The sequence below is a fragment of the Rhipicephalus microplus genome, chromosome X (genome assembly GCF_043290135.1).
Source record: "Rhipicephalus microplus isolate Deutch F79 chromosome X, USDA_Rmic, whole genome shotgun sequence".
NCBI classification, from domain to species: Eukaryota; Metazoa; Arthropoda; class Arachnida; order Ixodida; family Ixodidae; genus Rhipicephalus; species Rhipicephalus microplus.
The window spans coordinates 240,004,054-240,027,323 of NC_134710.1; the positions used below are offsets into that span (position 1 = coordinate 240,004,054).

Here is a 23,270-nt window from a genome sequence, read left to right on the forward strand (position 1 = left end):
TACTGAATAACCTTCAAATACGTCCTTATTGTGCCGTGCAAGAAACAGTGCTGTAACTGTAGCAGATTTTTCAGAAAATGGTCACAAGTGAGGCCCAGTCAGCCCAACCCACGTAACTAGTGCTTGTTGTTGCCTGCCCACCTTCAAATAGTAGCAGTTGACTTGATTTTAATAGGCATATTTGTGATGTGCTAAAATCAAGCTTTTCAGTGATCCATCATTCAACTATACAAAACCAGAAGAACAGCCGCCGCGTAATTTGTAAAAGTAGCAAAAATGGTGTGTTCGTGCTGCCACAGTGAGACCACTGCCTTAAAGAACACCCAATGGTCAACTTTTCTGGAGCTTTCCCTTCCAGAGTTCCAGACATCATGGTTTTGGAACGCAAAACCCCAGATATTGTTATTATTGTGGATGCTAATATCATTTTTTCTCCAAAAACACGCATCAGCGCTGTACTTAAAAAACAGTTTAGGCATAACGATTTAACTTCAGCTGCTGAACATTGTTTACTTCGGGAAATGTAGTTTAAGAGGAAAAGACTTTTGAGTTGAGGGAGAAAGAAAGCACTGTCCCATTCTTCTTCACTGTGCAGCCATTCCTCGTTAAACAATGCAAAAAGTAAGACAAAAGTTCTTACGTGTACATTGGGAAAGCATATGATTGAACTAGAATTCAGAGGTTAGTACGACAGTCCTAAAAAAAGACCACAGCACAGTCAAGACTGCCGCCATAGCGCATCCAAAAAGAAAATGGCATTTGCTGAAAGATTGCTGCCCTTCAAATGAAGATATATTTGCCGTTGCTTTGATGAGTCTTACACTGACATGTCAGGTTATGATAATGTATCTCCTGCAATTTGTGAAATCAATTGGCCTAATGAATATATGTGACGAAAAGTGATGTTTTTCTTGTCAGCTTGAGTTTGAGCAGTAATAACATGTCAGTATCAGTGTGAAGTTCCTGCAGAACAAAGAGCTCTAAGGTGTACTTCCTGCTAAGAAAGATATATGGGCTTTACCAATTAAAGACATTGTAATGAACCTGCCAGTGTCAAAAACTATCAGTGCAGCAAAGTTTGTGTAACACCGTATATTTTAACATTTATTTACACCTACTACAACCCGATTACAGGGCTATCACAGGAATGGGTGCAGAGCAGTAAATAGTACAAGAAACTGGGAATAATTGAGATAAACACAGACAATGACAGGTCAAATGATTACTAAAAATACCACAAACATAATTAAATAAATATTGAAAAGCTAGAAGTAAGGATTAGTCTATACAGTGTTTTAGTGCCTTCAAAACTTTATCTTTTTCTAATGAACAAATGTGACCTCGTATGGTATTCGCGTTTTAATACATCGAGGTAAAAAGTGTATTTGAAAAAGTCTGTGTGATGGTGAAACGTAGATACGTTGAGTGTGGGGCTGTTTCTGGTGAATGTTGTTTTGGCAGGCATTATGTAGTTGTTGTGCAAATAATATTGCCACGTTCCTTTTCTCAAGTTATACCCGTGCCACACGGGCAGAAAAAATGGCATTTACCCCCGAATGCCTTCAGATTTATTGTGATTCGCGCGGTGCCACACGGGCGAACGAAATGGCATTCATCCGAATGCCATTCGAATGCCATTCGCCACCAACTGCCTTCGCCAGAACTCAGTTGACTGAGAAATGCCTACTTTCGACGACACAGCTCGCGAAGTGCGATTTACCTGAAAGTATATAAAACAAATCGTATTGAGCTAAAAATGAAATTTCCCGTCTTTTATTTGCACTAAAGTCTTAAAAAGATGCTTTGAACGTTATACGAAGAAAATCAAGTATTGATAATGAAACGCTTGTCAATTTTAGTGTCTATTTACGCTGTGGATCTGACTAGTGTTGGCTTAGGTTGCTACGGTCGGCTGCAACGTTGTAAAACAAAGCAAGAAACTAAAACTTAGGACAGCGTAATACGCTTATTTCTACATTTGATGATTATCTGATGTGTATGAAGCTTGTAAATGCTTCTTAATTTTTTTATTGCTATTCACTCAATGCTCACTTGGAAGGTGCTGTGATCGACATCATCAAGTCAAATGTCATTCGCTTTGGACGTGTAGCAACGTGTAGCAGCGCCGGCGAAACGAATGTCATTCGGGAACTGAAGGCCTTCGCCACCAAATGTCATTTTCTATGCCCGTGTGGCACGGGTATCACCATGTTACACTACGTTAAGCGGAAACCACGCCTACGAGGTTCGAGAAGCTTAGAGGCTGTAGTAGATCGTTTTGTTAAGATTACACCCACTTCGTAAACATCACAGAATATACGGGAACCTACATCGCCGCTAGCAATAACGCTAGAATATTCGATGGCAACAGTATAAATGCCGACAAGACTTCGCCGCTTGTCAGTTGATCGACAGCTGGTTTTCTGCTCGCCGTTACGAGTGGCAGTGTCTCGCTGAAATCAAACTTTCCTTTCACGTGGCCACAAGTTCGGTCCGAATAAACAGTTTATTATTCGACCTGCAGTTTGCTCCCTTAATCAACGTCATGAGCACGACCCCATGACATCTGGCGGAGGTGCTTCCTGTCCATGTACCGAACACCACCCTCCAGTCGAGAGCCAAGCCCCAACCGTGAACCAAACATCCCCGCCAACCTCGACCTGCGAGCAAGCCGCCGGCAACAAGGGGCTACCTTTGGAGTACGGGGTTCTACTTAATAGCAGTTGCAAGCCGAAGGCGACTACCACTACTGCGTCAACTATATATGACAGACCCTGTACCAACGCCCTTCTTGGTCGTAATGCAGCAGCCAAAAGAGCCACCCACCCATTTTCCACGGATCTTCATTTGAAGAACCAGAGCCCTGGCTCGGGATGTACGACCGAGTGGCAGCCTTGAACTAGTGCAGAACAAAAGCTGCGCCGCGCCTACTTCTATCTGGAAGACGCGGCGAGTACGTGGTTCGAGCCTCTGGAGTCTGCACTTCACTCCTGGGATCTCTTTCGCGGTGCATTCCGGAAACTTTCTTGAGCATCCCCCGCAAAAAAAAAAAGGGGGGGGGGGCGCTGCTTTGCTGGAGACCCGGGTACATCTACCGAAAATGTCACTATCTTCACGGAAGAGATGCGGAAACTGTTTCAGCATGCCGATCATGCCGGCTGAGGACAAGGAGCTGCGCTTCCACATACGGGGTGGGAAGCAAGAGTTGTTTGCGGGACTTGTTCCCAAACCGCCCAACACTGTTGACGAATTCCTCACTGATACCATGATAATAGCGAAGGCGCTTGAGATGCGCACAAGGCAGTATGACCGTCGCTCTTCAAGAGCCAACTACTCCGAAGCTCATGCCCTCAGCGCGTACAACCTGGGTGAGACGATCCGAGAGATCGTGCGGGAGGAGCTAAGGAGCCTGTTGCCTTCGTCGCAGCTCCAAGTGGATTGGTTTGCCGACACTGTCCGCGAAGAAGTTCGGCCATCGCTTGGAGTTTCCAAAGCTCCGCAGCTTCAGCTGCAAGCGACGAGCTACGCTGCTGCAACCCGACGTTACGATTCCCCATCACGCCCTCGTCAAGAGGCCGCACCGTCGCAGTTCTGTCCGCAGCCACCGCCATCGTCGACGCCATACTGTCCACCCACCAGCCAGCGCAACGCTCCGAGGAAAACCGACGTGAGACATGCCCCCGACCGCCGACCTCTCTGCTACCATTGCGGAGAAGCAGGCCGCACCTACCACCGCTGCCAGTACTGTAAGATGAGACTGAGTGGTTTCGCTGTAGATGCGCCTTGATTGATATGTGGGGTTTAACGTCCCAAAATCACTATATGATTATGAGAGACGCCGTAGTGGAGGGCTCCGAAAATTTAGACCACCTGGGGTTCTTTAACGTGCACCCAAATCTGAGCACACGGGCCTACAACATTTCCGCCTCCATCGGAAATGCAGCCGCCGCAGCCGGGATTCGAACCCGCGCCCTGCGGGTCAGCAGCCGAGTACCTTAGCCACTAGACCACCACGGCGGGGCTGTAGATGCGCCTGTCCTTAATGTGCTGTGCAATAAACAGTACTGTAACTGTAGCAGATGTTTCAGAAAATGATCACAACTGAGGCAGAGTCAGCCCAAGTCACGTAATTAGCGCTTATTGTTGCCTGTCCACCTCAAAATAGTAGCGGTTGGCTTGACTTTAATAAATATATTTAATATGTACGGACATCGAGCTTTTCAATGATATATAATTCAACTATATAAAACAACGAGAACAGCCGCTACGTCAGTAAGAAAAGTGGGAAAAACAGTGTGTTCGTGCCGCCGGAGTGAGGAGCGAACATTTTTGAACCGTATTCTTACAAACGGCTGTCACAATCTCTGAAAGGGGTCACAGCAGCTTACTCTCAGGGCCCCATTGGAGCATGGAAATCCGCCCCCCCCCCCTTTCCATATATTTTTTATTGCAATGGCATTCAAAGCACAAAATGACACTCTACCATATCTACCTGCGCGATACCACCTTGAGATCAAAGAATTGCCTCCACCCTCCCCCCGAAATAAATTTCTGCCCGCACTCCTGCATCCAAATAACCGCAGCCCCTTTGCAGAGTTTACTTGCAGGTTTTATAGTTAACAAGCTGACCATGTGCTCGGGTTATTATGACAAAGATTCTCATTAGTGAGCGAAATTATTGATATACAAATTCACAGTGCGACTTAAACTCGAATACACATACTTTATATCGCATTCATGGCACGTTTCGCTAAGGTGCGGGTATTAATCAAGTCACAAAAGCGGCACGCGTCGCATAAGGTTTTATTATTTTCGTCTTGTTAGTGTTAATTAGTTAGGCACTTTAACCACTTTAGTTAGTTCATCATTGATTATCTTGAAACTTTGTTTGCGAGGTCTCGCTCGTGCTTCGACGGAAATTCTGTTCTCGGTCGGCTTGATATTACAAATGGGAACTTAATGAACAATATACAATTTGTACCTCGTCCGCGATATATTTTATCACAGATTGATTGTTTTTTTAAGATCAGCAAGAGGATTCACCGTAATATAGAGCCTACCTCAATTTCATCATCCTGCGTATCAACACCAAACGGAACTTGCACCCCCTCCCCCCATTGGTATCACCGACAGTACCAAGTCCTAGGAAGAGCGCCATAAAAGCGCGTGTGATTATAATCTTCCATGCAATATCATGTATGGGCCGTGGGAGCACCACCGATCAAAATCTCCACTAAAGAACCATGAAGCGCCTGTTCCTAACCTCTGCAAAGGAGTCGTCCCAGCTGTATTTCGTTTCATTTGCAGGTACTTGCTCTCTACTAATGTGAAATATGAACGTATTTCAAAATAAATGTTTGCGCCTCTTACTGAAACATTGTCTCTGGCAGAAAATTGACGCAAGAATATGCCCTAAAGTATGCCAGAGCATTAATTTAATATTTTCAATCACCAGTGATACAAGCCCCAGTTAAAAAAAACAATTGGAACCAATTGGAAATATCAATGGGTCCAAATGGAAATAGTCATTTCCAATTGGACCAATTCGTATAACCAGCAGGACCAATTGGAATCTTCAAATGGTTCATCTACTTCCAATTGGGCCATTTGGAACAATTGGAATTGCCAATTGGTCCACTAGGATCAAATGGTATAACCAAGAAGACCAATTGGAATTTTCAAATGGTTTGCCTACTTCCAATTGGGTCATTTGGATTGCCAATTGGATATGCTCACTCCCAATTGGGCCAAATGGGATTTGCAACAGGGCCAACTGAAAAAAAATGAATTGCCAAATGGTTCAATTGGATTTGTTCACTTGCATTTGGGTCAAATGAAATTTCCATTTCTAACTCAGCCATGTGAAACAATTTAATTGAAAATGGTTCAAGTGGGTTTACTCATTTCCAAGTGGACCAAATGGGCTTTTTTTCAACTAGGCCATTTGAATAATGTGCAAATGCCAAATGGTTCAATCAAAAATGGTTGCTTTTAGTTGGGCCATAAGCTTCCCTTGGAAATTCGCATGCACAGTTTGGTCAGAAACTTGGAGTCGCTTTGAACTGTTCCGTTCATTTACTTGCAAAATGTTAAAAAATTCCAAGGGTCTATTATACCACTGCTAAGATGACCTGAAAGTGCTAATTATTAATGTTGTTTTAAGGACATATGTCAGAATCCATCGAACCGTTCGGCTTTTATCTCATTTTGTGCTTGTCAAGTCTCTTTTAGCATATATTGTACAACTTTTTGGCCCACCACACAATCTACTAGGTTTTTAGTCAGTCCGTTGAGCGCCCCTTCGGCATTTTAGTTCTTCGTGGGCACTAGCAGGCCAAATGACACTAATGGCATTTTTTAAAAGTTTTGAAAGCCACGTAAGTTCCGCAAAGACAAACTAAGTTACACAGCTCATGTGCATGGAGCTACTCTTGCGAAAAACAGCATTATATCCTTTTGTCATGCATGCACTACAGGGAACTTTATTCACAGCTTTGCGTGCCTCGGGATAGTGAGAGCAGTGCAAAAATGTTTTTGCTTGAATGTGATTACAGCTAGTTTTATTCAAGGACACTACAATAGATTAGACCTTTTTTCTGAAAAAATGTTTCTTGGTACAATTATTGCAAACATAAGGCAGTTACATCAATCTAAATGGTACAGCTGAAAATAGAGCAGTGCAAATTTTTGGCATATAACACCGAATTAATATTCAAAGGCCATAAGCAGTGGAGGCAGTTTCAGGCATGTATATAACAAAAGCACACAATCAGGTCACACAAACGTTTATTAGTACAAAAAGTACAACAAAAGTAAGCAGCAGACACTCCCTTTGTATCTATCTTGGTGCATTTTTTTCACAACACTTGCAATACAACATCAAGGTTCCAGAGCAATGAAACTCAATCACCAATACTAGTAAGGTGTTGTCGGCAAAATCATTTTTCACTGAACTTCAAGCAGTAGCAATTGTATGCCAGAACAACAAGAGAATTAAAACAGTCCTCCCTATAAAAATACGAATGAACATAACACAAAAATTTTCATTCAATTACTGCAGTTTAAACCTGAGCCCCCATGCTTTTAAACAAATGCCTTAAAGGGGTACTGACACAAAAACATTGGCCTCGCATTTTTCAGCTGCAATGTGTTGCTGGGGGCCTGTTAGTCATGACACGACACATAATTTGCTGCAGCACGGGACAGATAATTACAGGCCCCTGACAATTGACCACTTTCAGTATCAGTTTGAAAGAGCTCCAAAAAACGAGAAGCCACCAGGGGCAACTATCGCTACCTAGAGTATGCAGCTCTTGATCAAGTCAGCACAAAGAACTGTGACACACTTCTGTACAGTCCACATCAAGAATTACTTTCGAATAGTAAACCTGACTGCAATGTCGCCAAACACAAAACTTTCAAAGCGTGTGCCACAGCGAAGCACTCCCAAGCAGCCGCCAAGAAGTATAGACTCCGATAACAAACGCAACAAAAAAGGCAGCTATGATGTCATCATAACTTGTTTTATTGACTGCAGCATGGTGACTGAAGGGAAGTAGGGGGTCTTCAAAGGTTTCCCTTCGAGGGTGTCAGTGGCAAGATGCAAACTTCCAAAATCGATTTAAAATACCTTCCAACCTATATTTGCAGTTGATATTTTGCAGATGATATACAAATGCTCACGGGAATCGACCTTGCAGGCTGTCTCAGCCACAAAATTTTGTCAGGACCCCTTTAACCAGTGGGCTACAAACCCATTTTTCTTTCCTTGATTATGGTATTTAATAAAATGCATATTAAAAAAAATAGCACATACAATATGATAGTTGCAATGTTGCAATAACATAGCGACAATGAGCAGTGCTGAAATCATAATTTTACCGAACTTCAAGCACTAGCAATTATATGCAAGGACAAGAAGAAAAGAGTATATGTCACTTTGTGACTTAGGACAATCATAAAAATACAAATGAAAAAAACAACAACAAATTTTCACTCTATTAGTGCGATTTAAACCCGAGTCCCTATGCTCCCTAAGCAAATGTCTTAACTTCCTTGATTATGGCATTTCATAAAATGCACATTGAAAAAAGAATATACAACATATAATACAACAGTTACAATGACGCAATCACATAGTGACAATTAGCATACAAGCCCTTCTAAAGAAAAACTCGAATGCTCATATAATGTGCCACATACCAGTTAGGAGAGCTCTCGAGTTGTACAGAAAAAGTGGTAAGGATAAGCACTTCACCAAGATGGGATACCAGTTTTATCTAGTGTCAATTTAATCATAAATATCCTTAGCACATCTGAACCATATGAGCATGCCGAGTCCCCTCAGTGCAAAACAAATAGACCATTTTCAAGCAATCCCAGAGCCCTCGCAGGCATGGGAAGCACTATGGGAAAAGTGTGTACGTTGAATCGGTCAAACGCGCCAGCTGTTTTCGATCACCCGCTGCTCGTTGGTGCCGTGGGAGCACCGAACAAAAAAGAAAAATTAAGAGGCATCCCCAAATGTTGACTATTACATCCAAAATACTATACATGTCTGAACGCACCTGCATGTATATCTACACATTAAATGCTAAAGGAATGATACAGTCGGCACGCGAATGAATGATCACATGCCGATACATAAGTCAAAACGTGCTATCGTGAGCAGTGGGAGCTGGAACACCAAATCCATAATTATAAATGATTACTTGTTCAACGATTAACAATTAATTGTCCATGATCGGGTTTAACAAAACAGCAGAAAGGTTTTACAGTGTTTAGGTACAGTGATTATTTTATTTTAATTCACAAGTGCTCACTTCTTTGCACTGTGCAAAGAAGTGAGCACATTCTAAATGCGTTTAAAAAGGAACGGAACTAGAATTTATTTGTGAGGTTCCTTGCTATGATAATTTGCTGTTTCTTGGTACCTGATTTTAGGTTGCACGACTGGTTCATCGAAACCAGTGTCTTAATTTCATGTCAGAGCATTCGAATATTGCTAAACGAGGTATTGTAACGTCATGCTACACACGGCATCAAAAAAAAAAACTTGCTCACATAAAATGAGCAGTAGTTTCCAGCTACAAATCGATTGCCTCAAAGAGGCAGGGGATCCTGTGCATTGTTGCATCTGTCTGCAAAAATTGGTTGGCAAGGCTAAGAAAGATAAATATGGATGTACTTTGCCCGTGAATAATGAAGAAGCTACAAATATTTGAATTAATTGATATATGTAAGAGAATTTGTATCCCCTTTTTTGTCCTGCTTTTTATTTGCTCTAGTACAATCCCAACTTGTAGTTATAGTGCCAATGAAGGTTAGTAGACACGTATCGTTCGTTACACATATGGTGGAAGCCCCGCCGCGGTGGTCTAGTGGCTAAGGTACTCTGCTGCTGACCCGCAGGTCGCGGGTTCGATTCCCGGCTGCGGCGGCTGCATTTCCGATGGAGGCGGAAATGTTGTAGGCCCGTGTGCTCAGATTTGGGTGCACGTTAAAGAACCCCAGGTGGTCGACATTTCCAAAGCCCTCCACTACGGCGTCTCTCATAATCATATCGTGGTTTTGGGACGTTAAACCCCACAAATCAAATCATCACATATGGTGCAAGCAACACACACGGCCGTTCAGTGATTGTATCTTATTTTATTAAATGCGGACTATACTTTCTATAGAACTCTTCAAAATCAGAACCTCACATTCTACTCGTAGACAGTGTCAGTGGACATTGGTTCCAAATGTAGGACTGCTCGAGCGTTTCATAGGCAACAGAGTGTATCTATTTTATTTCATTTTTTGCCATAAAGGAAAACAAAAGGGGGATGACACTTCTGAGCCACTTAAAAAATCCTATAGTGAGACTGATGGAAATAGTCGAGAAGCCCTCGCAGCTGAACACTGAAGTTCGCAATTGAATTACGCAGTAATATGTTGCACCTAGCCAAATTCAAGGTCTCTAAGAAGTCCTGGAATGACGCAAGCGGTAAAGCGTGAGGCCCGCATACTTCTTGCCGTTGGCTGCTCTGGCATACCAACTTTACCCGTGAGTGCTTCCGCACTTGTTAGTGGCGATGGTGTGCTTGAAAATGGTCTATTAGAATTGCACACCAGATTTGAAAATTTACATTGTGAACGAGCTAGGCACGGGTGAAATGAATATGTTCGGGCCTACTTGCATGTGTGCACAAACACTGAAAATTTCTGATGCTGATACAAGAGTTGTTGTTGCTGCTTCTCTTTGAACCTTCACCAAATGTTCCATCACTAAGGTGCTATATTTTACTGCTGAGCAGTGGAGGCGCCTGGCTGCAATGTACACTTCGCCTTGTTTCATAAGAATTGTTTCTATAACCGCATATGATTGGTCAGCAAGGCGTACGACAGAACTGTTAGTCTTTTTTTTTGACGAGTAGTTATGGCTCGTGTATACTGTCCCTTTCATAAGCATACGGGTGTACTGCACAAGATCTGTAGAAGCATCACTTCTGTATGGGACACCCCTACCAAAAAGGCGAATGTCTTCAGCAACAACTGTCTTCTGTGTGGCTCTTTTGTCGAGCGACATACAGTAGTCAAGCACTCTCCTGTCTGTTGTTATGCTTGATAGCTTGTCGATCAAGTCCTCAACTTGATGTGCTCTACAAATTTGGTGTGGTACGCCATTTGCAGCTTTTACCATGGACTTTAATGCGCCATTGCCAGCTTCAAACGGGAATGCCGAATGCGCCCACAGTGGGCCCCAGTGCTTGACACTTTTTGCAATGTGCACAAGTTGATGTAGGTTAAATGTCATGCATTTTTTCCCATATATGGCTTCTGCCATGACGTGAAACTCCAAAAGGAGTTCTTCTGCTCGCTGAAAGTGTGACAAACTTATGTTACGTGACAGCAGAATGTGAAGCACCTCAACAAGGCAAGCCCAGTGACTGATGCAAGATTTATTCAAAATTCCTTGCAGCACTGGCAGGCTGTAGAAGAGCACCCAATTCTCAAACTCCTTGGCCTTCCACCACTTTCTTTCTTTTGTTGCTCTTGGCAACCGGCGCACTTCTCTAGGAGGAGCCAGTGCTGTCAGCCTTTCATCAATCGTTCTTTGATGCTTCCCAATATAGAAATCACACTGTGCATCAGCCATCCACATCTCTAAAAACTGCCTCGCCACTCCCAACAAAATACTATGCATATAATCGGGGACAAAACCCCAGACTATATCAAAATGTGGCAAGTTTAGAAGTGGAGAAACTGTCTTCACTCCTCTTTCAGAATGATCCTGTTGCAATGCAGTTTCTGCATCTTCCATAATTTCTTGTTCAGAACGCTCTGGTGGCTCATTCTTCTCTACTGGGTACCTGGTAGTGCCTGCAATGCGTTCCCCCTTTTGCAGACACCAGTTACACCCATAGTATGCATTAAATTGCATGACCCCTTGCATGGGGGCTCTTGCCACTGAATCAACTGCACAGCAAATGCAATAAGCCTTGAACAGCTTCGGCTGTCCTTCATGATCAAGAACAAAGCCATTCTGTGCCAAACCTTCCATTTTCTCTACAAACACATCAAGAAAAATGCTCATATCTGGCTTTTTCTTTCCAAACCAAAGAGCAGCCAACACAAGTTTGTCCCCTCTTTGCATAATGGGCACCTCATTCACCAGTAGCTGTATAGGCCAAATTGAAGTGTTGCTGGATGAAAATAGTGGTGTGCCATCTGCATTTAATGTAAAGCTAATCCTGTGCCCTTCGTCTACTGTAGCAGAAACAAATTTGCGATATAATTCTCCATCACAAATATCAGAAAGGTTACTGCTTTGACTTAAGGGCTTTGTCAGGTCAAGAAAGCTGCAATTCTTTAAAACCTTTCGAAGTTGAGAGGGGACATCCAATAGGACAAAAAATGATTCGCTGTTTACTGAGGAAGCTAGAGCCCAGCCACATTTTTGACAATGACTCGACTGAGCATAGGATTGTGCGACCTCGTGCACTGTCGAACATTTACCACAAATGAAATGAAAACTCATCTCGGTGCCATGCTCTGAAAAAAGCTTGCCAAGCTGGTATCGTGAATGTGGCAGAACAGGTCGTTCAAAAAACATGTTGACCATTTCAATCAAACTCACCATTGCTGTAAAAGACAAATTACTTTTTATGGCATGTTTAAATATCATCAAAAGCATCTCGCCTTTTGAAACGACAATCTTTTCATTCAGGACCTCCTGAAACAAATCTCCAAGTTGTGTCCTGTTTGTGTCGGCATCGGTTGACAAGTTTCCATTGAAAGGTCCCTCACTGTCTATGCCATCAGCCACATCACACACTTCACTGTTACATTCAGATAGAAACACGCCCCGAGTCACGCTGTCCACAGTATCATGTTGAGTGCCCTGCAGAAAAAATTCATTGTAAGGTTTACATGAATACAATTATTATGTGGAAGCATACCATTGTTGTAGGGTCAGTTGTGTCATCACAACTGCCAAAATCTGTGTTGTCATCATCACTGATGAAATGATTTGCACCACATGGATCATACACAGTGGCGGCACAGTCTCCACTGTAATCACCTCCATCATCTATATCTTGCAGATCTCTCTGTCGTTCACTTCGATCACCCGGAATGGCTGGCTGCGGAGATGTCTAGACAAAAAAAAAAATGCATTTAGATAAATCATAAAAATAAATAGCAAAGAATATACTAAAAACATATTTGTCTCTTGCAAATTTTTACACGACTAAAGGATATATACTGTAACTCTCTGTAAAACAAATGTTGCGCCCCCCCCCCCCCGCGCGTGCTTCTTTTTCTTTTATGAAAACCAGCTCCAAGAAAAGGACCCAAGATTTCAATCGTAACGTTGTGGTAAATGAGGCTCAACAGTTTCTCTAATTAAATTTAACTGTGCCTCTTAATTAAATTGAGCACGCATTCTCGAAATCATTAAGCCAATGCTTTAGGAAATTATGTTTGTAGGTGCACTTTCCAGCACGCGTGCACGCACCAACACAAACGTACGTACTTGTTACATTCAACGCACTGCGTACAATATTTGAGACGAAGGCATCCATCTACGTACCAGCGTTCTAGAACATAGGCTGCTCGCTCCATCGGAATCGCTGCCCATCGTCGTCATTATTCGCATGCTGCACAGCACTGTCCGCCGCCAACACCGCAGCGGCCATCGATGTCGCATTTTGCGGTACCGTGTACTCCGCTTGACCGACGGGCGGCCGCGAATCCAGCGGACCTTCATCCGAACTTTTATTGTGTGAGCCATCCTTTATGGATTCCTGCGCGGCAAGATTATTGAGATTTAACAAGGACATTTTTTGCCGATAATCTGATAGAGTCGAGACAATTAAAGAAGTTTACTTACAGTTTTAGCGAGCCGCAGCCTAGCTGATGAGTCTGTTGATCTGGGCACACTGCATACACTGCTTGGATTCAGATACTTTTTATACCTTCCGCGCTTTTTCCGTTTCTTCTGCGGTTCCATCTTGCTAATATGTGGCGGTGACCGCTATGCGCTCGTCTATGTGTAAAACTTGAATGCGCTCTGACCACCACTTGCTCTACACGCTAGATTGACCGACCCACAGAACACTTGCCAGAACACCGACCCACGCCACAGAACGACCACGCTACCACAGTCCTGCGGCCGCAAACATACCAAACATACGTTTGTTTACAATAGCTCACCGCAAGTGGTCAGTGAACGCAACCTAAAAAAGAAAACGTTTTTTTCTTGGCATTTATCACGTCACAAAAGCCGAAAAAAATTGTTTTCGACGTCTGCCGCGCTCACGGAGGCCTCCATGGCCGCGCTGCTGCGTGCAACGAGCCAACAAGCTCAACAATGGCCTCAAAATTGGCGTAACTTTTTTATTTATGGGGGATTTGAATGCCAAATAATAAGTTTATCAAACTATTTTTCAACAGCAATAACATTTTATTTTAGCATCAGTGTCAGTGTCTAACTTATTTTGCTTTTTTAGTTCTAGCTGGGCGCCATCCTTGTCACTTCAGGACGGCCTAACTAGCATCAACATCAATGAGCTTGCAGCAGCTTTTCGGAAAAAAACGTGGTAATGGTGGCATCGTACTGCTCGAGAACGTGTGTAGTGTGTTCTGTGTGTTGTGCGTGATTGTCTGCGGTGTTGGAATCGGAACGTTGCAGCGATGATTACTCACGCTTACGTTCGATACCAGGACGACAAACATTTGGCAATCGTGCCAGTGGAAGACATAAAAAATTTCAATCCGAATGAGGATTATTCGACAGCCTTCTTTATCCCCTTCAGGCGCAGCGTCCACATTTGTGGACGCCAACTTCACAGCTCAATATCTCGAAATTTACTTTGAATCTCGCGCGCAACCAGTGCTCTCTCTATCACTACATGTTGCTGCAGCGACCCGTGGCGCCATCTGCCGCAGCTGACACAAAATAACTACAAAAACAACTCTCAAAGATGGACGCCTCCACGTTTTACGGCGGCGCACGTAAGTGGCTCTCACTTTTCAAGCCCTTGCTATGTTTCATTCGAGGTGGCATGAAATTATGCACTTGTCAGTAAGAGCTAAGAGATACCTCATGCCAATAAACAAGACTTTTGCAACTAGAAACTATTTATAACGTCAAAAAGGGTGCGTAAAATACCGCGTCCACGATCGTGGACATTGCGCCTTAGTGCTGCCTTTGTTGCAGGGCAGCCATTTCGCACCGTGTGCGCAGATATGATGGTTATGTGTGATTTTTTGTCTCCAGGACTTGAAGATCATGCTTCAAAACGTCAGAAAGTTGATGATGCGACAGCAGAAGAAATCCTCATGAGAATATCAAATGGAGATATCTCAGATGGCGACTTTTCAGATGACGAATTGGAAGCAGAAAATGAAGAAAACATAGTAAGTTTGCTCGAGATTGTGAGACATTATTTTGTGTTCTCGGGAAACATATGGCACCAAACTGTCTAAAGGTACTTTGACCCTAATTTACGCTGTTTGTTTCAGCCTGCCAATGGTCAGGTGACCGCATCCACGACCACAGCTGCACTGCCTGCACGACCAGACGCCACGGTCAGCTCGAACGCACCTGCGGCATCTACGAAGGCTGAGTTCAAATGGGTGAAGAAAGATTTTGCTCCAAGTGATGTTGACTGCCACTACAATCCTGAAGTAGCCTCGACATGCCAGCAGCCACTTGTGTATTTTAGCAAGTATTTCACCGAACAGATATTTGAAGACCTTGCTGAATTCACAAACAGGTATGTCCTGCAAAGAGACGGTGCCGTATTAGCCACTACAAAAGAAGAGATCAAAATATTTTTTGGAATGCTCATGCTGATGGGTGTTCTGAAATACCCACGCGTCAGAATGTATTGGCAAACTGCAACGAGGATTCCCGCAATAGCCGATTCGATGGGCGTGAAGCGATTCTTCAAAATCAGAGGCGCTCTCCACATAAGCGACGCTAATGAAGAACGGGACCCGAACAGCCAAGACAAATTTTGGAAAGTTAGGCCGTTGCTAGAAGCTGTCAGAAGCCGCTGCTTACAGCTTGTTCCCTTGGAACAGAATAGCATCGATGAACAGATGGTGCCGTTCACAGGACGCATTGCTGCAAAGCAATTTGTGAAAGGAAAACCGAACCCAGAAGGCGTGAAGGTTTTTGTACGCTGCAGTTTTGACGGTCTTGCACATGACTTTGAGTTTTACCAAGGGAAGGGAACGGGAGTGAGCAAAGAACATGCACATCTTGGCCTTGGTGGCTCCGTCGTAATGCGCCTTGTTGAAAGCCTCCCGAAGGCACAGAACATCAAGTGCTACATGGACAATTATTTTACGTCCGTGAAGCTCTTTCTTGAGTTAAAAAAGATCGGCATTTTGGCTAGTGGCACAATTAGGGGAAACCGCTTGGCAGGATGCGTCATGAAAACAGACAAGGAAATGAAGAAAGAAGGACGGGGAAGCTATGATGAGCGGGTTTCCCAGAACGACGAAGTTGTCCTTGTTCGTTGGCAAGACAACGGGACCGTCAACATGGCTTCTACCCACCTTGGAGTTGGAAATATTGGCACCGTGAGAAGATGGAGCGAATCCCAAAAGGTCCACGTTGACATTGACTGTCCAGAGGTAGTCCTGGACTACAACAAATACATGGGTGGAGTAGACAAACTAGACTTCATCATGTCCCTCTACCCAATGCGGACGCGAACGAAAAAGTGGCCTGTGAGAGTGATTTCCCATTTTGCATCTTTTGCGCTCTCCAACAGTTGGCTTGAATACTTAAGGGATGCCAATAAAGCAGGGCTACTAAGAAAAGAGACACTGGACATGATGGCGTTCCAAACAGACGTCGCGAATTGCCTGCTGAACAGCAATAAGCCACAAAAGAAGCGTGGACGTCCGAGCAATGACAACTCCCGAACAGTGAAAAAGAAGGTACCCAATGCTTCACCACTACCAGTCAGCACTGTTCGCTATGATGGGATTAATCATTGGCCGCAGCAAGTAAACATGGCTAACGCACAACGCTGCCGGAGAGAGGAATGCACATCCAAAAGCCGTGTCCGCTGCAGGAAATGCAACATTTTCCTTTGTCTGACATCTCAGAACGACTGTTTTTATTTGTTTCATACCAAATAGACTCTTTCTGATTATTTTTGCGGAAAAGACTTCCTAAGCAGTGTTCCTGCAATGATTATTTGCGAGCCTCCGAAATAAAAGCGTTTGTTTTCTTCTTCTCCACCGTTCATGGGTATTGCAACAAGGAAAGCGAGATGTAAAATATGTATTTACTAGAGCCTATACAACAGGCAGTATGGCGAAAAACCCACGCACAAGCCATGGCGCACCTTCGTCGTCTTCCTTTCCCTGCGTCTTCGTGCGCGCGCTTGGGTAACGGTCACGTGACAATATGACTGCTTTGAGGCGCAATGTCCACATATGTGGACGCCATTGAAAAATTGAACCAATGAATTTTTTTCTGAATTTCTTGTGGATTCCTTCTTTAATAGCGTTATGTATTCATAATCTGAACAAAATTTTTTTTTCGCTACGTCAGATTTAATTCGCGCCTGAAGGGGTTATGGTCAAATGGACCGATTCCACCGGCACATGTGCCTACTACCGCGCAAGAATTTTGCGGGTTGGAGGTAAGTTTGTGCATTTTTAAGGCTGCATTGAATTAGTTCGATTGTTTCGTGCTCCACGCAGCAACGATGTGACGTGCGATAAATCGATCGTGTATACGTCAGTGCAGGGCGATTTTCATCGAAGTTCGTGCAATTCGGCAAAATTAAAATTACGTGCCCCGTTTAATGTAGGGGGCTAGAACAGGCAGATGCATGAAAAAACGTAAGTGAGCTAGGCGCTCTAGGTTTCTTTGAACGCACAAATTGTAGAACTTCCTAATTATATTTGCGTACACTCACGTGTACACCCACTCTTTGTCATATACCCAGGTAAATATGGCGTGCACTGTGGTCATTTATGTGATCAAACGACATCAAGCATTTAATTGATTCAGATATATAGCCATTAAATTCGAATGTACACGCGAAATTATGTGCACACATGAATATATTTCTTGATGGTTCACCAATCTTTTAGTTTGCCTTTTCAAACACGTGAGCTTGTGTCATTTGCTTATGTAAAGAGCTTTAACCTTTATATGTATGTATCACAATCTGTTGAGACAGATACGTTTTTCTAGGTTAACATTTCTTGCTACAATCATATTGCTCTCTTGGGCCATGTTGCTTTTATGGTAGTCTTCAGTTACACCGTTTTTCTAGCTTACGACTTGTACTGTAATAGAATGTTGTGTATTCCAGAGTCGGAACAAGACTTGAAGGAAATTGTGTCCCGAAAAAGGGTGCGGGTGAGGCCCCTAATTGAAGATTCTGATCAAGCCAGCGATGGCGACAGCAATGTTGCACCATCGAAGGTATGGTTCACCCTATATGTAATTGCTTGACCAAGCATAAAAGAAAATATTGCCCAGTATTTTATTGCTCATGTTTTATTTTTTAGGAACAAGACAAGCCCTCCGAGAGTAGGGAGCGGCTTTTAAAAATTCTACAAAAAAAGAAAAAAGCTGTGAAGGTCTCACCCTCACAGGAGGCTGAGCTGAATGAGCTCCAAAAAAAAGTTGCAGAAATGCAAAAAAAAATAGATGCTCAGAACGAGGAACTCGTAGAGCTTCGAGGGCTGAACAGAGATCTCCAAAAGGAGCTCCTAGTCAAGATCAGAGAAGGCAAGTCTAATTGGTATATTATATATGAAGTGGTGGCACACACTCTTGGTAGAAGGAATATTCTGTAAACAAGAGTGTAAGAATGATTTAGCAAGTTAAGTTCACGAGGATGCTTTGTTGGGCTAGTTGGTATTGCATCATTAAACTCTACTGCGCATATACACGGGGACGAAGAATGAACTCACGAGGCATATAGTGCTGAACTACAACTGATGCTTAATTTCTGATGGAGCAAAATTATATGGACGTAAATAGCCTATGACAGCACTCTTTGGCCAAGCATCATCAAAAAAGTTTTACAAAACAACACACCATTTTACACACTGCCTATGGCTTATCAGCGTTCAAAAATTCTATGTCCATTCTTAGGTGTCGTGGAAGGGGTCCTCACACCATTTTCTTTCCTGCGATTATATGGGTATAGCGCACCACCACAAGGACACAGAGACACACACTTAGCACTAACTTGCAACTACTGTTTCATTTGCGATCACACATGCTATTTATACAATAACAGTAGACCGGTAAAACCTGGAAAAGATCATGTTAAGATACAGCAGATCTTTTTATGTCCTTGTGGTGGTGCGCTATACCCATATAAATGATGAACCCCAACCAACTAGCCCGGCAATGCGCCTTAGCATCTTTCCTGCAATCAATTTCATACACTTCTGACAAGTGTCCTGAAAGCTTTGCTTCCACAACGCTCTTAAGAAATGAGGTAGAATTTCAGAACATTGATAAGCCATAGGCAGTGTGCAAGGTAAGTGTAGTTTGCTTACTTTATTCTTTGCTAGTGCTTGGACTAAGACTGCTGTTATTGGCATGTTTGGTACATATAGGTCGTTCCATCAAAAATGAATAATCAGATGTAGTTTAGCGCTATGTCTTGTGTCCTTCCTTCGTCCCCATCTATATGTAGCAAATGTACCTTCTAAGCGAATAACCATGTTCCAATGTTAGTTGGTTCACTTCAGTTTCTGATGTGCAATTTTCATGTAGGCTCCAGTAGATACAAAAGTGCAGAGCCTACTGCTCAGTCCCACAGCCCTGGCACCCCTCTGCCACACAGCATGGACATCACTCTTCCAGCAGTTAGCAGCACACCATCCCCCCCTTCATCACCCACCAGAGAGTGCCCACATTCTCCCTTGAAGGCGCAAGCTGGTGCATCAGGCGGTAGCTTGGTGAGATGTTTGAGACTCAGTTTTATTTTAGAAAAAGCTGTGCTTAGTGCCTACATAATGACAGCAATCATATAGTAACTACACTTGAAATCCTCAGCTCATAAGCCTGGCCTAGTTCTTTGACAGGTGTATGTTTTTCTTTGCAAGTGATCCGTTCACTTCCTCATGTTCCAGTTACAGCCCACAAACCATGGTGTATCATTGCCCTAGTGCACTGTAAACCACTAAGGCTTCAATGACTCAGCTGCAGTGTTTCTTCGTGAAATTTGAAGGAAAGCATGCATTAGTTTTATGTGATAAGCAAGAAGCTGTTGTTCAATTACATGCGTTTATTTGTGAACTTCACACAGAATAGTTCTGCTCAATTGAAAACCTTTATATATGGTACATTAAATTTAAGCATTGTGAATGGCACTCATGTGTTACTGCTGCTTTTATTTTCTGCAGGTTGACATTGGACAAGGGCTGCGAATTCCGCTGGAAACATGGCGTCGTGTGCAGGCTCGGGACAAAGATTCTTTGTTCATTAAGGATCTGCTGGTGACAATCTGGGATCCAGCTCAGCTACAAGGACGATCATTGCAAGGTAATTTCCAGTACTTTGAACTGCCAGTAATGCAGTGTTTAAAATTGCTTAATGTATAATGTTCTGCAGGCAAGCATTGTCCTCGTTTCCCAAATCGGCCGAGAAAGGATCCATTGACACCATGGAAGGTGTCTGTCATGCGAAGTGAGTATCAACATATATCCCATTTCGTCAGTGTGTGAGCTCATAAATGGTGTTCTAATGAAGCACCAATAACTAAGTTACCTCACTTTGCACAGTTTACAGTGCTGAAGTTCAACCAAGACCCAGTACTATGCACATATATTACAGCGAAAGCTGTTGTGAGATCACAACTCAGGTCTTGCGCGAACATAGCGAAAAAAACTAATGACACAGTGGGGCTCGAACTCTGGTCCACTGGGTGCCAGCCCAGTATTCTGCCACTGAGCCACGCCGGAGCTTGGGACTTGTTGGCAAACTTGCCTTAGGCAGGCTTGATGTCGAGAAAGCAATTGCGTTAATACGACTTATAAAGCGTTTTAAAACAGCGAAAGAACAAGCAGTTGTCGCACAATGTGAACAGCGTAGTAAGTGGGTCATCCAATGCTCCAACCCATTACAAAATCTTGTTTTTGTTGAGCTATTAACTGTGGCGCATACCCATTTTAGGCATAATTCCTCATCGTTGTCAGTCACTGCATAAATTGGCACAAAATTCCTTGCAAGTGTTTAGCGGATACCACGCTTCTCAGAAGAATGACGAAAAACAGCATAGCAAATGCTGGCCTACTACCCAAATAAATTTATTAATAATGACCTAGTGGGTATCAAGCAAGTGTGCTTGTACTAGTTACCAATGAGTGTTTCGAAAAGGCTCTGAAAGGTCGCTCTTCTAGCTTTCGCTGTGACTGTGCTGTGCCTTCCGCACAGATCTGGTGTTTTTATAGATACCTCTCCCTGTTTGCAAATAATGTGACGTCACTATGAGCACTGTGCCCACCATTCCTTCCTACGGCGCTGGGGCTGGTTGACAAGAAAGTTCCGCTAGCGGGATCTTTCTACATACTAGCAGGGCTGCATGTGTCTGCATTCGTCAGGCTGAAATTTTGGTGAATTGTTGTAGGCTGCCATAGATGGCAGCCATTAAAAAAACATTTTTCCTCTTCAAAAGCAAACGTATTCACGGTGACGGATGCTTTGAGAAATATTGTAATGGTATAGACCTAAATGTACCCAATTTTCGTTGCGACATGTGCATCGCAGTTTTAAACGAGGCACAGCATTGGCTGCAGCAAGGTTTTGAGCTGCTGTGCGAGAGGTTATGAAGAAAATTCTCACTCGTGCCGCAAAATTCTGACCGAAGATGAATGGGAAAAGAAACAAGAACAAACAAGAAAACACTTTGTCGTGTGTTCGGCTGAGGTTAACAAATCCTTGTGAAAATTAAAGCAAAGTTGTCAGCTACATTCCTCATACCCCTCTGAAAATTTATGCATTTTTAAACTCTTTAACTTAATTACATACGTTATCTTTTGCACAGTCACATCACTGCATCTGATGCATACAAGGTATTCGCATACTTACATTGTTCCCTTAAGACCTAACACACAAACTTCTAGTGTGCATCTTCACTTCATGAATATCGAGCAGTAAAGGTACTAAGTATATGTGAAACAAGAATCTCTGCCTTTTACATGAAGTCATATGAGGCCTCTGATAAAACGAGTTATACCTTTATTGGGTTTGTGTACTCGCTGGGGCGAAGCGTATATTTAGCTTTACCAGTGGTATCTTTCAGCCCGGTGATCATGCAATTTTTTTCCTGCACAGAGCGCAAATGCTGAGATGTACAGACTCGCAGATGACCGTGTCAAATGCATATTTACCTTCACTAAAATCTTGAATCAAGTTCTGTAGACAACCGGTCGCTGCCACCAGCCCAAAACAAGCGCCTATGTTTTTGCAAACAAGCCACATCGTTATTCACCCTGCACGTACCACACACAATCTTCTCAGGTTCACCTTTGCAGATGTCAAGATGAACCGATATTGTTGATGCCTTTTAACGTACACTACACTCCACAATAGAGTGCACATTTTCCAAGACGATGCCGCTTTTCCTCGCACAGGCCACCACGTGTGTTCACTTCTTCAAGATAAACAGCCAGCGTGGCAAATATTTCATCACGCAGTTTACCACACAGCTAGATGTTCACTGACATGTACTACAGCTGATGTCGCCATTGTAACATGAAGTTAGGCTTTGAAAAAAGAAAGTAAAGAAAAAAACTTTCCCCAAACATCGCACGACCGTACTGCACTGAGGCACCAGAGGTAATGCTTCGCCAACCACACCTTCCACGTGCGCTAGCGACGTCGCACTGTGATGTACCCTGGTAGAGGTCTATTCTTCTGGGACATTTCTTAATAGTATCACTCATGATGTATGCAGTTTATGAGGCGAAAATACATAATGGTGAATTTCATAGATGGTTAACTGATATTACATTTAAAATCTGTTTTAAAAAAATTTCTCACGATAACTTCATGAATAGATTCATTAGTTCTATATTCTGCATTGTTTTTGTGTCATTTATATCCAAAATGCTTTGCTACCGAAGTAATAATGAGTGCTTTTGATATCTTTTCTGCTATGAGATGCCATTTTGACACCACTGAAGATGCTACCTAAAATTTTCATGTGCAGCTGCCTAAAAACAAAGCGTATTTTTTATTCTATAATGGATTCATTTAGCTTTATGTTAATAATTATACCTGTGTATCTTATATATGTTTAAATGCCTTTTTTTAACAGCCTGCTACAAGCGTCGCTTGGAAAAGCAAGGTTTCCCAGACAGTGCGGTCCAAACGCTCATGAAGCGAATGAACCATTATGTTGGAGAGAAAATCGCAGACATCGACAAGATGGCAAAGAGGTACACCAACCGCAATTTTGTTTTGCAATTTTTTTAACTTCAGTAGTAAACAAATTTTGGCTTGATAAGTTGGGGCTCTACTTCAATGTGTATTGAACCTAAAGTGCATTTAATTCCACTTTTCATTGTGAGCCACTTTTTTTTTAACTGTAATGAAACTAGCCTTCATGCAAATGCTGTTTGTTTATTGTTTCTGCAGGGTGCAGCGTGACTAACCAATGTGGCTGTAGCAAAGTGCTGGACCTGCATGGCAAGATACCGCATATTATGTTTGTAAATAAAAGATGTTCTGTTTTACAATAATTGCATTTTTGTCAAAGGTGTCTACATGCATTCATTAATCA

At 43.0% G+C, this 23,270-nt stretch overlaps 2 protein-coding genes across 3 annotated transcripts; one reads left to right on the top strand and one right to left on the bottom strand.

The window, feature by feature from the left end:
• Positions 1 to 9,578: 9,578 nt before the first annotated feature.
• On the bottom strand, positions 9,579 to 13,807 carry LOC142761633 (uncharacterized). The gene is made up of 4 exons (XM_075878852.1): positions 13,376 to 13,807; positions 13,076 to 13,289; positions 12,444 to 12,638; positions 9,579 to 12,385 (listed from the first exon to the last, which is right to left on the bottom strand). The coding sequence occupies exons 2-4, from the start codon at positions 13,274 to 13,276 to the stop codon at positions 10,127 to 10,129; spliced, it is 2,655 nt and encodes an 884-aa protein (XP_075734967.1). The 5' UTR covers positions 13,277 to 13,289; positions 13,376 to 13,807; the 3' UTR covers positions 9,579 to 10,126.
• Positions 13,808 to 17,066: 3,259 nt separating this feature from the next.
• Positions 17,067 to 23,229, top strand: LOC142776027 (uncharacterized). Of its 2 annotated transcripts, XM_075878854.1 has the most exons (8): positions 17,067 to 17,153; positions 17,835 to 17,947; positions 18,034 to 18,256; positions 19,259 to 19,443; positions 19,891 to 20,029; positions 20,099 to 20,173; positions 22,806 to 22,926; positions 23,126 to 23,229. In XM_075878854.1, the coding sequence occupies exons 1-8, from the start codon at positions 17,087 to 17,089 to the stop codon at positions 23,139 to 23,141; spliced, it is 939 nt and encodes a 312-aa protein (XP_075734969.1). In that variant the 5' UTR covers positions 17,067 to 17,086; the 3' UTR covers positions 23,142 to 23,229. The 2 variants fall into 2 exon arrangements, with proteins under 2 accessions (XP_075734969.1, XP_075734968.1); XM_075878853.1 differs by lacking the exon at positions 17,067 to 17,153 and having other exon boundaries at positions 17,160 to 17,947.
• Positions 23,230 to 23,270: the final 41 nt, after the last annotated feature.

What these genes read in the sequence shown, in the direction of transcription:
- LOC142761633 (XM_075878852.1), bottom strand. Translation starts at nt 13,276, where the DNA reads ATGGCTCACACAATAAAAGTTCGGATGAAGGTCCGCTGGATTCGCGGC. An exon ending in GCCTATGTTCTAGAACGCTG is followed by an intron (nt 12,639 to 13,075) that starts GTACGTAGATGG and finishes TTTTTTGTCTAG; the next exon opens with ACATCTCCGCAGCCAGCCAT. An exon ending in CAACTGACCCTACAACAATG is followed by an intron (nt 12,386 to 12,443) that starts GTATGCTTCCAC and finishes TTTTTTCTGCAG; the next exon opens with GGCACTCAACATGATACTGT.
- LOC142776027 (XM_075878853.1), top strand. Translation starts at nt 17,765, where the DNA reads ATGGTAGTCTTCAGTTACACCGTTTTTCTAGCTTACGACTTGTACTGT. An exon ending in CCTAGTCAAGATCAGAGAAG is followed by an intron (nt 18,257 to 19,258) that starts GCAAGTCTAATT and finishes ATTTTCATGTAG; the next exon opens with GCTCCAGTAGATACAAAAGT. An exon ending in GTGCATCAGGCGGTAGCTTG is followed by an intron (nt 19,444 to 19,890) that starts GTGAGATGTTTG and finishes TATTTTCTGCAG; the next exon opens with GTTGACATTGGACAAGGGCT.